This window comes from Tupaia chinensis, unplaced genomic scaffold (assembly GCF_000334495.1).
Source record: "Tupaia chinensis unplaced genomic scaffold, TupChi_1.0 Scaffold000271_1, whole genome shotgun sequence".
Taxonomy (NCBI): Eukaryota; Metazoa; Chordata; class Mammalia; order Scandentia; family Tupaiidae; genus Tupaia; species Tupaia belangeri.
Window position 1 is genome coordinate 3,670,887 of NW_006159752.1, and position 14,049 is coordinate 3,684,935.

Genomic DNA, 14,049 nt, shown 5'->3' on the forward strand with positions numbered 1-14,049 from the left:
GATGAAATAGGCTTTGCAGAAAGAGGGACATTTCTGAGATACTGAATTCAATTCAAATCAATGCTATTGAGTGTGAACTTGGAGGTAAACACAAATTATATTCAGTTTGTAAAATAGTGACTTTTCCACCTGATTTGCTTGTAAGTATTTCACGTTTTAAGTAATATAAATATATCATGGAAAACACTTCAGACATACATTTTTCAGTCTTAGGCATGCAAAACCTGTTTTCATCTCCAGTTTTTATTTTTTAAGATGACCTTCAGAACTCTGAATGACAATACTGAAAAATTCATTTGGGAGCACGTCCTCTCCTGGAGCCTGAGCCTTTTAGTGTGTGGTGTCTGAATGCAACATGGTGCTCTCAACTACAGGGCATCAGGGACAGGCCTTCCTGAGCTGCTAAGGTTTCTTTACCGTGAGTGCAGGGGCTTTCTGGTGACTGGGAGTGCCTAGTGCCTCCTGGGCCAGGGTTTGGTAGGAAGACTTCTGCGGATCCTGAATTCGTGCTAGGCACAGATGCTGCAGAGGAGCCCTCCCGAGTGTCCATGTAGCACTGACACTGTGGGGCACAAGAAGGAGGTTTCCTCTCTTGATTTTTCTTTTTCTCTGTTCTTTTTTGGGGCGTGTCTAAGAACTTTCAGTTAATTGCTCGCAGGGAGACTTCAAGTGGCCCTCCTGCTTCAGGCCTCCCTCCTGGACTGAGGTGAAGGGCTGGCGTCTGTCCTTCACATTTGGAGAATGGGGAGTTCCCAGTCACACACTGCCATGGGGCCCATCTTCTGCACCCCATCCTTTTCTGCCATTGATTTGTTCTAATTGTGCCCCATTGAACTTACAACCCCAGGAAAATGCCTATAGGTTGTCAAGGGCAGATTCCAACCAGTGCATATTTTTCATAGGGGAAACCTCTGGTCATTTTAGAGCATTGCTATTGATGCAACTATTTCATATTACTTGATTATACATTGTTTTATTCTGTAAACTTACATTAACTAATTTTAAAAGCGGGGCTGAGAGCCAGCAGGTTGTTAAGGTGCTGGCCGACATGGCCAACCACAGTTTGAGTCCTGAAACCAGAGGCTTGAAAACCATGCTGGGTGCATGTGTGTGTGTGCCCAAAATCCTAGGAGAAGGGAGAAGGGATTGTGGCATGGCCATTTCCCCTTGGGGTGATTTCTCACTTTCCCTCCTTCAGTCTGTGTCTCTGGTGAGTGCATGTGCCCTATGGCAAAAATCTAAAAAAAAATAAAGAAACAGGGCCGAAACTTCTAACATATCCCTTAACCCCACTGTCTAGAATTCTAATGTGTAGTAACGATCAATGGAAAACATTCCTAATTCTTTCTTGTAAAGAGGCATCTTAACATTATTTTGAGAGGACACATCATGTCTTTAATAGACAGAATTTGGAGTGGAGAGAAATAGATTATGAAACAGCATTTACAACTTTTATTTATTTATTTTTTTAAGCTTACCCATTTATTTCTTCCATGAAGTGATAGCTTCCAAAACAGGGTCTCACCCGAGGTCCACCTGCCAGGTCAGCCAGGCCTAGGGCATGAGCACGTTCAGCACATTCAGGGAGGTCTCCAGGCAGAACCCAGCACCTCCCCAGGTGGGTTAGCCTCTGACTGTCACGTTGGCTGCTCCACTATTTGGCCCTTTGGGCAAATACTGACCTCTCTGCACTTGGTCTTCCCAAGTATCAGAGAGTATTAATGATACACTAAGAACATCCCACGATGAGATGCAGTCCTATGTAAAGCATTACAGACAGAGCTGGCACATAGGCAGCGCTTAGTGGGTGGTGGTATTACATTTCCACTCATCCGTTCCATTTATTTTCTTTATGGATGACCATCAGCTTTGCCCTTGCCATGAGCGTCTCTCTAGCAGTGACAAAGCAGGCCAGTTATTTGCGGGTTATCTGAACACGGTGACTTCTGCTCCGGGTCCCTCTGAGCCCTTCGGCACTGGTTAGCGTTGTTGTTTGTGGTCTCTTATTATACTTTGTTTGCTTCTCCCCATGGCATTTATATTCTTTCTTGTGTAGGTATTAATTGAAAAGGACTGGATATCCTTTGGTCATAAGTTTAATCACAGGTAAGACATATTTCTAATTCTGTTGTGCTGAATGTATAAAATAAAGAGCACCATTTCTGAAACTTCCCATTGAGTGTCAAGGGGAAACAGCCTTCTTTCCTAAAGGCTTCTTACTTTGTGTATCTTTTTAAGAAAGTTCAAATTTTGTTGTATTACACGTAAATGATGCTGTTACTCCTGGTTCCCTGTTGGAGTTAGTTGGGCAGAAATAACTAATGTCCAGTCGCTCCAGAAGAGAGAGAGAATGTTTTTGTTCATTAGTTGACCCAGAAGGGACCGCCCCCCCCCCCTTCCCGCACACACGTTTGGTCGATGACATTCCACTTCAGAAGGACAAACATTCGCTTTAGGCTGCAAGTCGTGAAAGGCCTATGGAAGTTTCTCTTGGATCTTCCCCAGTGGGGATGGAACTGGGCTGGTCCTCAGGCTTGTGTGTTCCAGGGAAGTCTGTCCCTGGTATTTCTGGTGAAATCATACAGGACAGTGGCCCGAGCTTTACCCAGACACACCCAGTCCAGATCCAGACTGAGTACTGTCACTGTTGGACCTCGGGCATCTGTCCTCTCTGGCCCTTGGTCCTCCACCTGTGCAATGGCCATGGCCTGCCTCTGTGAGGTTATAGGAAGAATGTCTTAAAGTGTGTGTAACTGGGGTCAGCCAGTGGCATAGTGGTTAAGGTAATGGACTCCAACACAGCTGACCACGGTTCAAGTCCTGGACCTGGAAGGATGCATGTACGTGCTTGCCCAAAATCCCAAGAGGAGAATAGAGAAGGGATTGCAGTGTGGCCATTCGCCCTTGAGTGTGGGATTTCTCATTTTCCCTCTCTGTCTCTCTGCAGCAAGTGCACATGCGCCATGGTAAAAACCTAAAAATAAAAAATAAAAAAGCATGTAACTACTCTAGCTCCAGGCCTGGCGTAGATAATTGGGTCTGAATAAATAGAGCCATTGTTTGTAAAGCCATCGGCTTCCTTTTGTTAGTGTTGATGGCAGTGACTGCCCTGGCTTCCGAAGTTCTCTAATCTCGGAATCCTTTTTTTTTGTTTTTAATTGCCAGAAGGCATGTACACTCACCAGAGAGGGACAGAAAAGGAAGGAGAAAGGATCCCCAGTGGGGTGAGGTCATGCCCCAGTCCCTTCTCCATTTCTCCCTCCTCTCAGGAATGGGGGCCTGCGTGCACACACTCTCAGTGTATTTTCAAGCCGCCGAGGCCAGGATTCAGATCTCCCAGTCAGCCCCATGGAGCCCAGGTCCCTTAACACGAGGCTAAAGGGCTGGCCCTAATCTCTGCAGCTTCAGTGTTGCCCTTGTACTTAGTCTGGTGTTTTGGTGCTACAACTTAATGTAGGCAGCATACTAATAAATTCAGGAGATATTTCAAATGAACTGTTTCAGTCTGTTCTCCTAAAATAAATTCTGAGTTCAAGCAGTTGCTCATATAGATTTTTGTAGTTTTTGCCATTAGCATTAACTGGTCATTAATTCTGTGGTTTTTCTGGAATTCTATTTCCATATTATTCCAGGAAAGTACAATAATCCCATATTATACATGAAAAATTAAAGTCCCCAAGCAAGTAAGTGAACTTTGTGAGTTGCTATTACTTTCCGTTTGGGCTACTCCTGAGTGTCCTCGGCCGTAGGCTCTCTAAGATAGATGACAGATGGCAGAAAGAATATGGGATGGCTGGAGGCCAGCTGGATGACTGTGTAGTGAGGAAAGATTGTCTTAGGTGATTCTTTTCAGGGCATCCCGAAGTGATGGGATGCAGCTTCTGAGAAGCTGCGACGATTTCTAACACTTTCACTCTTAGGCTGATCGTTGCTCATTTCTGTCCTTTGAGCTGATGATTGTCCATAGCTGAGGTGAGATTTTGTATTGTTATTTTGTCTGATAGCATCCAAAGCAACCCTTTTGGATTATTTCTAAAAATTACCTACTCATATAAAGCACTGGGCAGTTTCCATTTAAAATTCAATACAGCTGTCGGGGGGCCAGCAGGTGGTGTGGTAGTTAAAGACACTGGATTCCCACATGGCTCGCTATATAGTTCAAGTCTCAGACCTGGTAGCTTGCTTTCTCACTTTCTCTCTCTCTCTCTGGTCAAATTTAAAAACAAATAATAATAAATAAAGATAAATAAAATAATTCTTTAAACAAAAACAGTACAACTGTGAGGGAGAAGTTCTGACATGTTCTTGGAAAACAAAGATCAGAGAGCTAGAGAGGTACAAGTGGATTTGGTGTTCCCAAATGAAAGTTGATGACAAGTTTCAGCTCTGCCCTAGAAACAGGAAAGCTCTTTTTTTTTTTTTTCTAGTTGTATTTCTTCTTCCTCCCTTCCCAACAAAACAAGGGAAAGCCTTAAAGCTTAAAGCTGTTTAGAACTTTTCATTCTCCCACTCATCACTATTTAAAGGGGAAGATTTCAAGTTCTCAATGCTCTTTAGCTATGGAAAGCTCCCTGGAAGATTCTCTCTATCATAAGCACTCTATTTTGGAACTATAACACGAACACTTCCCTTCTCTTGCTAGACCTTTACTACAAAGTTTCTCTTGAAATTGCAATTTAAAAAAAAAATATTTAACTTTATTTATTTACTTATCTATTTTTAATTTGACCAGAGAGAGAAAGTGAAAAAGCAAGCCAGCAGGTCCAGCACTCGAACTGCAGTCAGTCTTGTGGGAGTCCAGTGCTCTTAACCACTGCCCCACCTGCTGACCCCAAAATTGGAATTAAAAAATAATTATTTATTTAATTTTATATCATTATTATTTAATTTGCTGTAGGGCGCATGAGCTCGCCAGAGACAGAGAATGAGAGAAAGTAATAAAGTAAGCCACCAGGCCTGGGACTTGAACTGTGGTCATTCATGTGGGAGTCCAGCATCTTAACCACAACGCCACCTGCTGGCCCCTGAAACTGGAATTTTAAGTTATTTTTCAGGCCAGTGCTATGGCCTAAGTGGTGTAAAGGAGTTGGATCCCACATGGCTAACCACATGGTTTGAATCCTGATCCCAGTGACTTGAAAAACATGCTGGGGATGTGTGTATGTTCCCAAACCCCAATGGCAGACAGAAAGGACTGCAGTGTGACTGTGCCCCACCGGGGAGCGCTCTTCCTGTCTCTTTCTCTGATGAGCACACGAGCCTTCTGGCTTATAAACAACACTAACCACAAAAAATTACTTTCTACTTTTTCACATCCTGAGCCTCTAAGATTTACTTAGGAACTAGGGTTGCATGCATGATTGATTTTGCATTTAAAGCTCTCTAATTTTATTTTAATTGACTTGAAAGTCTCTTAACCCTTTGTTTTATAGATATGGCCATTTAGATGGTGACCCAAAAGAAATCTCTCCAGTCATCGATCAATTCATTGAGTGTGTCTGGCAGCTAATGGAACAATTTCCCTGTGCCTTTGAGTTCAATGAGAGGTTTTTGATTCACATTCAGCATCACATTTATTCCTGCCAATTTGGAAACTTCCTGTGTAACAGCCAGAAGGAGAGACGAGAACTCAAGTAAGTCTTTTGGAATTTCCCTTTTGTCTGAAGATGTTGGTGATGAAGAGTTTCCGGTGGCCTTTCATAATTTCTAGGACTCTTTTTTTTAACTTAGTTACATATCTATACTGACAGAATAAAGCTTTTTTTCTTTTTTTCTGACATCATTTCATAAATTACTTAAGTGGCATCAACTGACAGAGAGATACACAGGCTCATTTCCCCTGCTTAGTTTCTGCCTGATATTCACAGACAAGTTGACAGCCTTGAGACACTAATTTTTTTTTTTTTAAGAGGTTTTTGCCACAGGGCATGTGCACTCACTGAAGAAACAGAGAGAAAAAAAGTGAGAAATCACTCCTGGGGGAGATGGCCATGCAGCAATCCCTTTTCCTCCATTCTCCTCTTGGGAATTTAGGCACACATGCACACATGCCCAGAGTGAATTTCAAGCTACGAGGTCTGGAACTCAAACCGCAGTCAACCTGAGACACTATTTAAAGGAAAATTTCTGGAGTCAGATAAAGTGATTTTTGCATTTAAAAGGAAAAAAAAAGACATATTTGCTTTATATACTGTCATAATAAGGATTATAAATAAAACTGGAAAAGGCATGGTGGTTAAGGCATTGGGCTCCCACACGGTTGACCATGGTTTAAGTCCCAGACCTGGCAGCTTGAAACTCACACAAGGTACATGTGCATGCATGCCCCAAAATCCCAGGAAAAGAATGAAGGAGAAGAGATTGTGGCTTGGGACCAGCAGTTAGTGTAATGGCTATGTCGCTGAACTCCCATGTAGCTGAGCGCGGTTTGAGTCCTGGACCCCATGGCTTAAACTCACGCTGGGCGTGTGTGCATGCATGCCCAAGATCCCGAGAAGAATGGAGAAGGGATTGTGGCGTGGCCATCCCCCTTGGGGGTGATTTCTCGCTTTCTGTCTCTCTGTCTCGCTATGTCTTTCTGGCAAGCGCATGCGCCCTATAGCAAAAACCTCTCAAAAAAAAAAAAAAAAGATTGTGGCTTGTCCATCTCTCTGGAGCGGGGGTGGAGGTTATTTCTCACTTTCCCTCTCACTATCTGTCTCTCTGGCAAACACATGCATCCTATGGCATAAAAACCTAAAAACATAACAAAAATACTGTTGATTTACCCAGGGGTAAAAGTAGCTAATACATGGACTTTAAAATAAATCCTGAGACCAGCAGATAGTGTGGTGTGTTTAAGGTGCTGGACGCCCACATGGCTGACTACGGTTCCAGTCCTGGACCTGGCAGCTTGCTTTCTTGCTTTCTCTCTCTCACTGTCTCTCTCTAGTGAGCACACATGCACTATAACAAATTTTAAAAATAATAAACAAATAAATAACTATAAATCACAGTCAAAATCAAGACAACAAAGTGATTTAGGAAGTGCAAATAAGGACATTTTTGAAATGTTTATAGAATAAATGATTTTTTACTATGGATGTATAACATCATCCAATTTAATTTTGTAAATAATCAGTTCAAATAAAGCTAACTCTAGTAGGTTTATACTCTCTCAGTGGAACAGAATAAAATATCTTTCTAGTGAATGCTAGACTGTTTTCTCTGAGGAACTTCAACTGTGGTTCCTAATAAATGGAGGTGAATTTAAGTTTTGGTGGACCTGAATCTGCCCGGGTTTGAATCCTGCCTTTTCCACTCCCTGTCTGTAGGTCTTGAGGAAACTTCTTAATCTCTATTCCCGTTTCCTCCTCTGTAAAATGACATGTCATAGGAATTCAGAGAGGGGTCAATGAGAAAAAGACACGTGAAGCATTTAGGACAGTGCCTGGTAAATAAATGTTCAATGTCTGGGGAGGGGAGGCAAAAATTAGAGAGCAGGGTTTTTGTTTGTTTTTTAAACTCAGTGTAATTAAACATCTTGCCAAGCCCAGTCCAGCCTAGAGAGGAGTTAGGATCTCCCCCCAACACACACACCATTACCCTGCAGACCGTTCACTGCCCTGCTCTAGCACAGGTACGTAGTACTGAGGTAACATTTATCAGTTGCTTTCCTGCTTTACCATGACAATTGGACTGCCATTCTGCTTTTCTACTGTCAGACCTACTCCTGGGTCATCGGAAAAGTCATGGTGCATTTTTACCTGGAAAAACTGAAAAAATAGTCATGACTTCTGACGACCCAATTTATCATTTTACTATCTGTTAGAACCCAGATGCGTCATTTTTAGTGTGTGTGTTTTTTTTTTTTTTTTAATAACAGAATTCAAGAAAGAACATACTCTTTGTGGGCTCACCTGTGGAAGAATCGGGCCGACTACCTGAATCCTCTGTTTAGAGCGGATCACAGCCACATGCAAGGAACCTTTCACCTCCCTACAGCACCGTGCAACTTCATGTACAAGTACGTGAGCCGCGGGAGCTTTGCGGCTGTAACAGGAGCTGGGGTTCTAGCACTGTTTCGCACCTAGAGGCCAACGTGTATGAGACGCTGATATTGAAGGCCTTTTTAGGCACAGAACACACCAGAGCGATGTTGAATACCTTCTCATCTGGTATTTCTGCCATTGTGTCCTCTCCCTCTCCCTTTCCCCTAAATGTGAAATTCTCTTCAGAAGTTGATGTTGTATAGTAATGGTATCTTTAGAATGTAAATTCCAGTTACTTTTCTTAAAATGAAAGGAAGGGAGGAAGGACAGAGAGAAGCAGCTCAGTGCCCTCCAAGTGTAGAGTCACAAGTCTTGACGGTGGTCACCACGTAGCTCACCTTTTGTCTCTGCTGAATCAAGTCCTGATAGAAATACTTGCTTGGGGAAATAACTTACTTTCAGGTACGTACTTGACATGGCTGGTATACTTGACCCATCCACTTCTTCTCTAGGTGTGTATGTTATGGAAAAATGGCTCAGAGGTCAGAAGAGAAATAAACTTACACAGAAGAATCCGAAACCACGTTCCTCTCCCTGCCCCTCCAACACTCTTTCACTGGCTTTTTTTCCTGTATAGATTTCATTTCTCAACGTGTTTTTATCACAATTATTATAATCTAATTTCCCCCGGACTTAGAGAAAAAATGTTAATACTAAAAAAAACAAAAAACAAACAAACAAAAAAACACTACTCCATATTTCATGAAAAATAGCAGTTTTAAGAGCTATCGAGACACACTGCAGCTACATTTCAACTAGCTTTTTTAATTAACATGTAAGAAAGGTACATGTCTGTGGGGACACAGTGTGATTTGACAGTACAGGAATGGAATGTGTGATGATTTATTCAGGAGGATTAGCAAACCCATCATCTCACCCATTGGACATTACTTGTATTGCAAACAGCCAACAGATAATGAGGACCAAGCACTGTTTTAGGTACTTGGGCGAAAACCAGGCAGAGTGGGCCTGAGTGTACCTGGTCATAACACCATTTACCCTCACTTGTGTCCCAGTGTGCTTTATTGTGTAAGATCAAAGAGAGGAGTTACTGCAGATACACAATTTTTGGTGGTTTTGAGAAAAACAAAAGCTAAACACTTGAGGTTTAAAAGGCTTCTTCACTCAGCCAGGCCTGTGGCCTAGTGGTTAAGGAAGCTGGATCTCAAATGACCAACTGCCTGGCTTCAGAAACACACCAGGTGCATGTACACATGTACCCCAAATCCTAACAGGATGGAGAAGGGATTGCAGAGTGACCACAACACATTGGGGTGCTCTCTCCCTCCCTACAAGCACACACGGCCTTCAGCAAATTTAAAGGCCGAGAAAAAAGCTGCTTTGTAACAGAAAGATTCTAAATATACAGCCACAATATTTGAAGTGCAAAATTAAGAGCCATTTTCTTAAACTGAAAAGCAAACAGCACACACCACGCGTGCCATGTGCTGCTCCCGTCTGCTTTAGGTTGTCTGCTTCCTGTTCAGGGCCACCTACACGTAGGCTCTCCATGAACTCATTTCCCCCCCAGTTTACTGACCCAAGAGAGAAAACAGCAACTTAAAATTACCCTCTGAGTCATGGCTTTTTGAGCTTGAAACGTGGATCTGGTTATCACTAACACAGTAAGACTGTGGTTGTAAAGCGTGTGAGTTTTCAGACTGGTGTGTGGCTTGTCATACGGTGCTGCCTTCCTTCCCAGGTTTTGGAGTGGGATGTACAACCGCTTTGAGAAGGGGCTGCAGCCCCGACAGTCGGTCACAGACTACCTCATGGCCGTGAAGGAGGAGACACAGCAGCTGGAGGAAGAGCTGGAGGCCCTGGAAGAAGTAAGACCCACTTGCTATGAATAGTTAATCCATTTTCTGTGCTTATTTCTCTGTAAAAGCGTCTATAACTTCCCTTTGCTTGGCTACAGAGATTATAATATACTTAAATGCTTTTCTTTTCTTTTCTTTTCTTTCTTTGAGAGATTTTTGCTATAGAGTGCATGCACTCACCAGAGACAGCAAGAAATTACACCTTGGGGAGATGGCCATGCCATAATCCCATCTCCTCCATTCTCCCCTCTGGATCTTGAACATGCACCCAGTGTGAGTTTTAAGCCACCACGTCCGAGCCTTGAACCACGTTCAACTACATGGGAGTCTAGTACGCCATCTGCCTGTCCGCTTAAATGCTTTTCTAAGTGGGTAACTTTCTTTCCAAGTACACCACTCTAGTTCAGCGGATCACCACTCGGACACACTGCTTCATTCTGCGTCACCCATCTTCGTAACACCTCCCAGCATCATGCCATTCACTCGCTCAAGAATTGGCCACAGGCTCCTATTCTTTGGGACCCAACTTTTTGAACCTCAGTATTTTAAATAGGATGAAAGATTTCTTTTTTAAAAAAGACCTTTTAGAATAGAAAAAGACACTAGGGTGAAAGCTGGGAAATTATCAATAATTAAAGTTCTTCATTATACTCATAAAGCCTTAACATCACTGCAAGAGACCTACCAGTTTCCTATTTTCAGACCGCTAGTCTAAGTAAAGGTGGAAAGACTACTACAAATCGAATTCTGAGTCTTCTCTGCCCAAAGGACTGCTGGAAATGATGTCCTGGGATGTGCTTTATGGTTCAAGGTCCCAAAATAAAGGGCATATAAATGTAATGCGGGGAATGACTCCACTTTTTCCATGGTATTCTACAAACATCACCATTCAAGAAATAACTATTGCACAAGTTCTTAAGCGTCAAGTTGCAAACTCAGATTATACTGGAACCAGACAGATGAAACAGATTCACAAAGTTACACCACTGGTTTTAAGCACAAATCTTAGTGGTGTATAAATCTGCCAAAGTCAAATCAAACATCTTTGGGCCTAAGGGGAGTGTTCTCTGCCTTCTAGCGTTATGTTTCATTACCGAAGTAGTTTTTAACTGTTTCTCAAAATCACTACCTCACAAGAAATGCTGACAGCTGGGCTTCCAGCTCAGAGGTCCTGTTGGAGAGTCTTCAGAGTGCCATGGATGTGTACGGCCAGAGCTGGGACAGGGCTAAGGAGTGTACAGAGCATGATGTGAGCCAGGTGAGGTGAGCATTCTGGAGCCGGGGAGCAGCTCAGGCTTTTGCCATTCAAAGCCCTTTGTGTCACCACGGGGCCGGTTTTAAAGTAATTTAGAACATCTAGGGCCAGCGGTGGCATGGTGTTGGGGCGCTGGACTCCTCCATCACCGACCTCTGTTTGGGTCCTAGACCTGGTGGCTCGTTTTCCCACTTTCCTTCTTTCTTTGTCTCTTTCTGGTGAGCACACGCACCCTATAGCAAATTAAAATAATAATAGGGACCAGTAGATGGCATAGTGGTTGCATCACTGGACTCCCACATGGAAGACCACAGTTCGAGTCCTGGACCTGGCAGCTTAAAACTCAAAGCAGGCGCTTGTGCATGCATGCCCAAAATCCCAAAGGAAAATGGAGAAGGGGTTGCAGTGTGGCTGTCCCCCACCCCCTGGGGGGGTGATTTCTCGCTTTTTGTCTCTCTGTCTTGCTCTGTCTCTCCAATAAGTACACATTGTCCTACAGCAAAAATAACTCTAAAAATAATAATTCTTTTAAAAATTTAGATATCTAAAAGCACTTTTATATAAAAACTCGTTTCTTTACAACAAAGTCAGAATTCCTGAGTGTAGCATTTTAGTCTTCCATATCTAGTCTAAGCAACTGTGTTAATCCTCCATTATTCCCTCAATAAAATGGAAATGCTTGCACAGTCAGCATCTCCCTACCTGCTATTCCTCTGCTCTTCCTGCCAGGAATGCTCTCTTAGCAGCACCAGAACATCCTGGTTTTGTTCTTTCCCAGGGCTGGGGTGCTCCTTCCTCCCTGCAGCTTACTCTCTGTTCATGAAATGCAGGTGTTAGGGAGAAGCCAAAGCTATGTAAGAGGGACCCTCTCTGGGTGTTATGTGTCCTGCATGGCTGGCTGATCTGAATATATTCCTCACATTGCCCAGCACAGAGCTTGTAAACAGAACTTACATGAATTACTCTGTAATACTTCAAACACCCCCTTGCCAACATCAAAGGTACAGAGTATTTCTAGAACTCAAGGGTCCATGACCTGATGAACAGAGAAATAAAACATACCCATGTAACAGATTATTCAGCCCTAAAAAGGAACAAAGTAGGGCTGGCTCCATGGCCTGGTGGTTAAAACAGCTGGATTCCACATGACTACCTACGCAGTTCAAGCCCTGGACCTGGTGGCTTGAGAAACAGGCTAAGCCGTGTACGTGCATGCCGAGAATCCCCACAAAAAGGAGATGGAGAAGGGATGGTGGTGTGTCCCGTCCCTGTGTGTTCACTCCTCCCACTCTCTGGCAAGTGCATACACCCCCGGTGGGGGAATGAAGTACTGCTATAGACTGCTATACAGATGACCTGGAGAATGTAAGCTGTGACCACAGCCGCAACTAAAGGTCACGTACTGCATGATTCATGTATATGAACTGTCCGGATTGTGCGTAGCATATGGATAGTCAGTAAGTGGTTGCCAGGGACTGTGGGGAGGATCGGGAATGACTCCTAACAAGTGCAGGGTTTTTCTCAGACAGGTGATGCAATGTTTTCAAATTAGTGGTGATGTGTGCATGTGCATAACCGTGTGAATACACTAGAAACGACTGAACTATATACTTTAAGAGGGTAAATTTGGGACCAGCAGATGGCATAATGGTTATGTTGTTGCCCTCCCACATGGTTGACTGCAGTTTGAGTCCCAGACCCAGAGGCTTGAATCTCATGCCAGGGTTGTGTACATGCACGCTCGAAATCCTGAGAGTGAGGAGAAGGGATTGTGGCATGGCCATCCCCCAGGGGGTGATTTCTCACTTTGTGTGTCTCTCTCTTTGTCTCTCTGATGAGCACACACACCCTATAGCAAAACTCTTAAAAAAAAAAAAAAAAAGAAAAGTGAATTTTATGGTTAGTAAATTTTATCTCAATTTTAAAAACTAGATAATAACCACCCCATGTTCCTGATTTTTTAAAAAAATGTATTTTGACAGAGAATGAAAAGCATTATGTAAAACCATTTAGGTCTAGAAAGGAAAGAGGAAACGGAGGTATTTGCCTTTCATATCACAACACACACAGAAGGTAAGGAAGTCTCACCACCCTTACCTTGGAGACAAAGCAAACCTTGCAGAATTGATTTTGTCCAAGACCACAGAGTCCAGGTTTGAACCCACCTCCACCCAAATCCCATGTGCGTAACATTACACCCAGCTGGGGAGGTAAGACTATCGGAGGGTACTTTATATATAAAGAGGTAACTTATGGTTATTTTTTCCCTAAAATGGTAATCTTTTTCAGAGGCTGGAAAAAATTCAGAAAGTCCAGTTAAATGACACTAAGGTGAAGAGGAAGCAAAGCGAACCCAGCAAACACTCAGGGTTTTCTACCTCAGACAACAGCACCGCCAACACCCCCCAGGATTACAGCGGGAACATGAAATCCTTTCCGTCCAGGAGCCCTTCACAAGGTGATGAGGATTCTGCCCTGATTCTAACCCAGGACAATTTGAAGAGCTCTGATCCCGATCTGTCAGCCAACAGTGATCAAGAGTCCGGGGTGGAGGACTTGAGCTGTCGGTCTCCGAGTGGCGGGGAGCATGCCCCGAGTGAAGACAGCGGCAAGGACCGTGATTCTGACGAAGCCGTGTTTCTCACCGCCTGAACATTCTCTTTGGAGTTCCAAGCGAAGGGCACACGAGAAACACTTCCAAAGATAAGGGAACGGTGCAATTCAAAATAAAAGTAGCTCATGAAATGGTACGTGGCATCAGACTATACGACGCAGCCACAAGGGGGGATCTCAGCTTGTAGTTTCTTTATATGTGGAAGAACAGGGAGTCCCCATTTCTTTTATCAATATAAGCAAAGTTATTTACCATTCTGAGACTCATTTTAGACCATGAAAATAGTACTCCCTACAGAGCAGCTGCTCCACCCATAGATTTCTGTGGTCA

At 43.4% G+C, this 14,049-nt stretch overlaps 1 protein-coding gene across 1 annotated transcript in view; it reads left to right on the plus strand.

Moving 5' to 3' along the window:
- MTMR7 (myotubularin related protein 7) overlaps positions 1-13,973 on the plus strand; it is a 139,989-nt gene extending 126,016 nt beyond the window's left edge. Inside the window, exons 10-14 of the mRNA XM_006149702.1 lie at positions 2,057-2,106; positions 5,433-5,633; positions 7,865-8,005; positions 9,733-9,859; positions 13,395-13,973. Coding sequence (XP_006149764.1) covers positions 2,057-2,106; positions 5,433-5,633; positions 7,865-8,005; positions 9,733-9,859; positions 13,395-13,757 — 882 coding nt within the window. The 3' untranslated portion in view covers positions 13,758-13,973. The remainder of the gene's footprint in view (positions 1-2,056; positions 2,107-5,432; positions 5,634-7,864; positions 8,006-9,732; positions 9,860-13,394) is intronic.
- Positions 13,974-14,049: the final 76 nt, after the last annotated feature.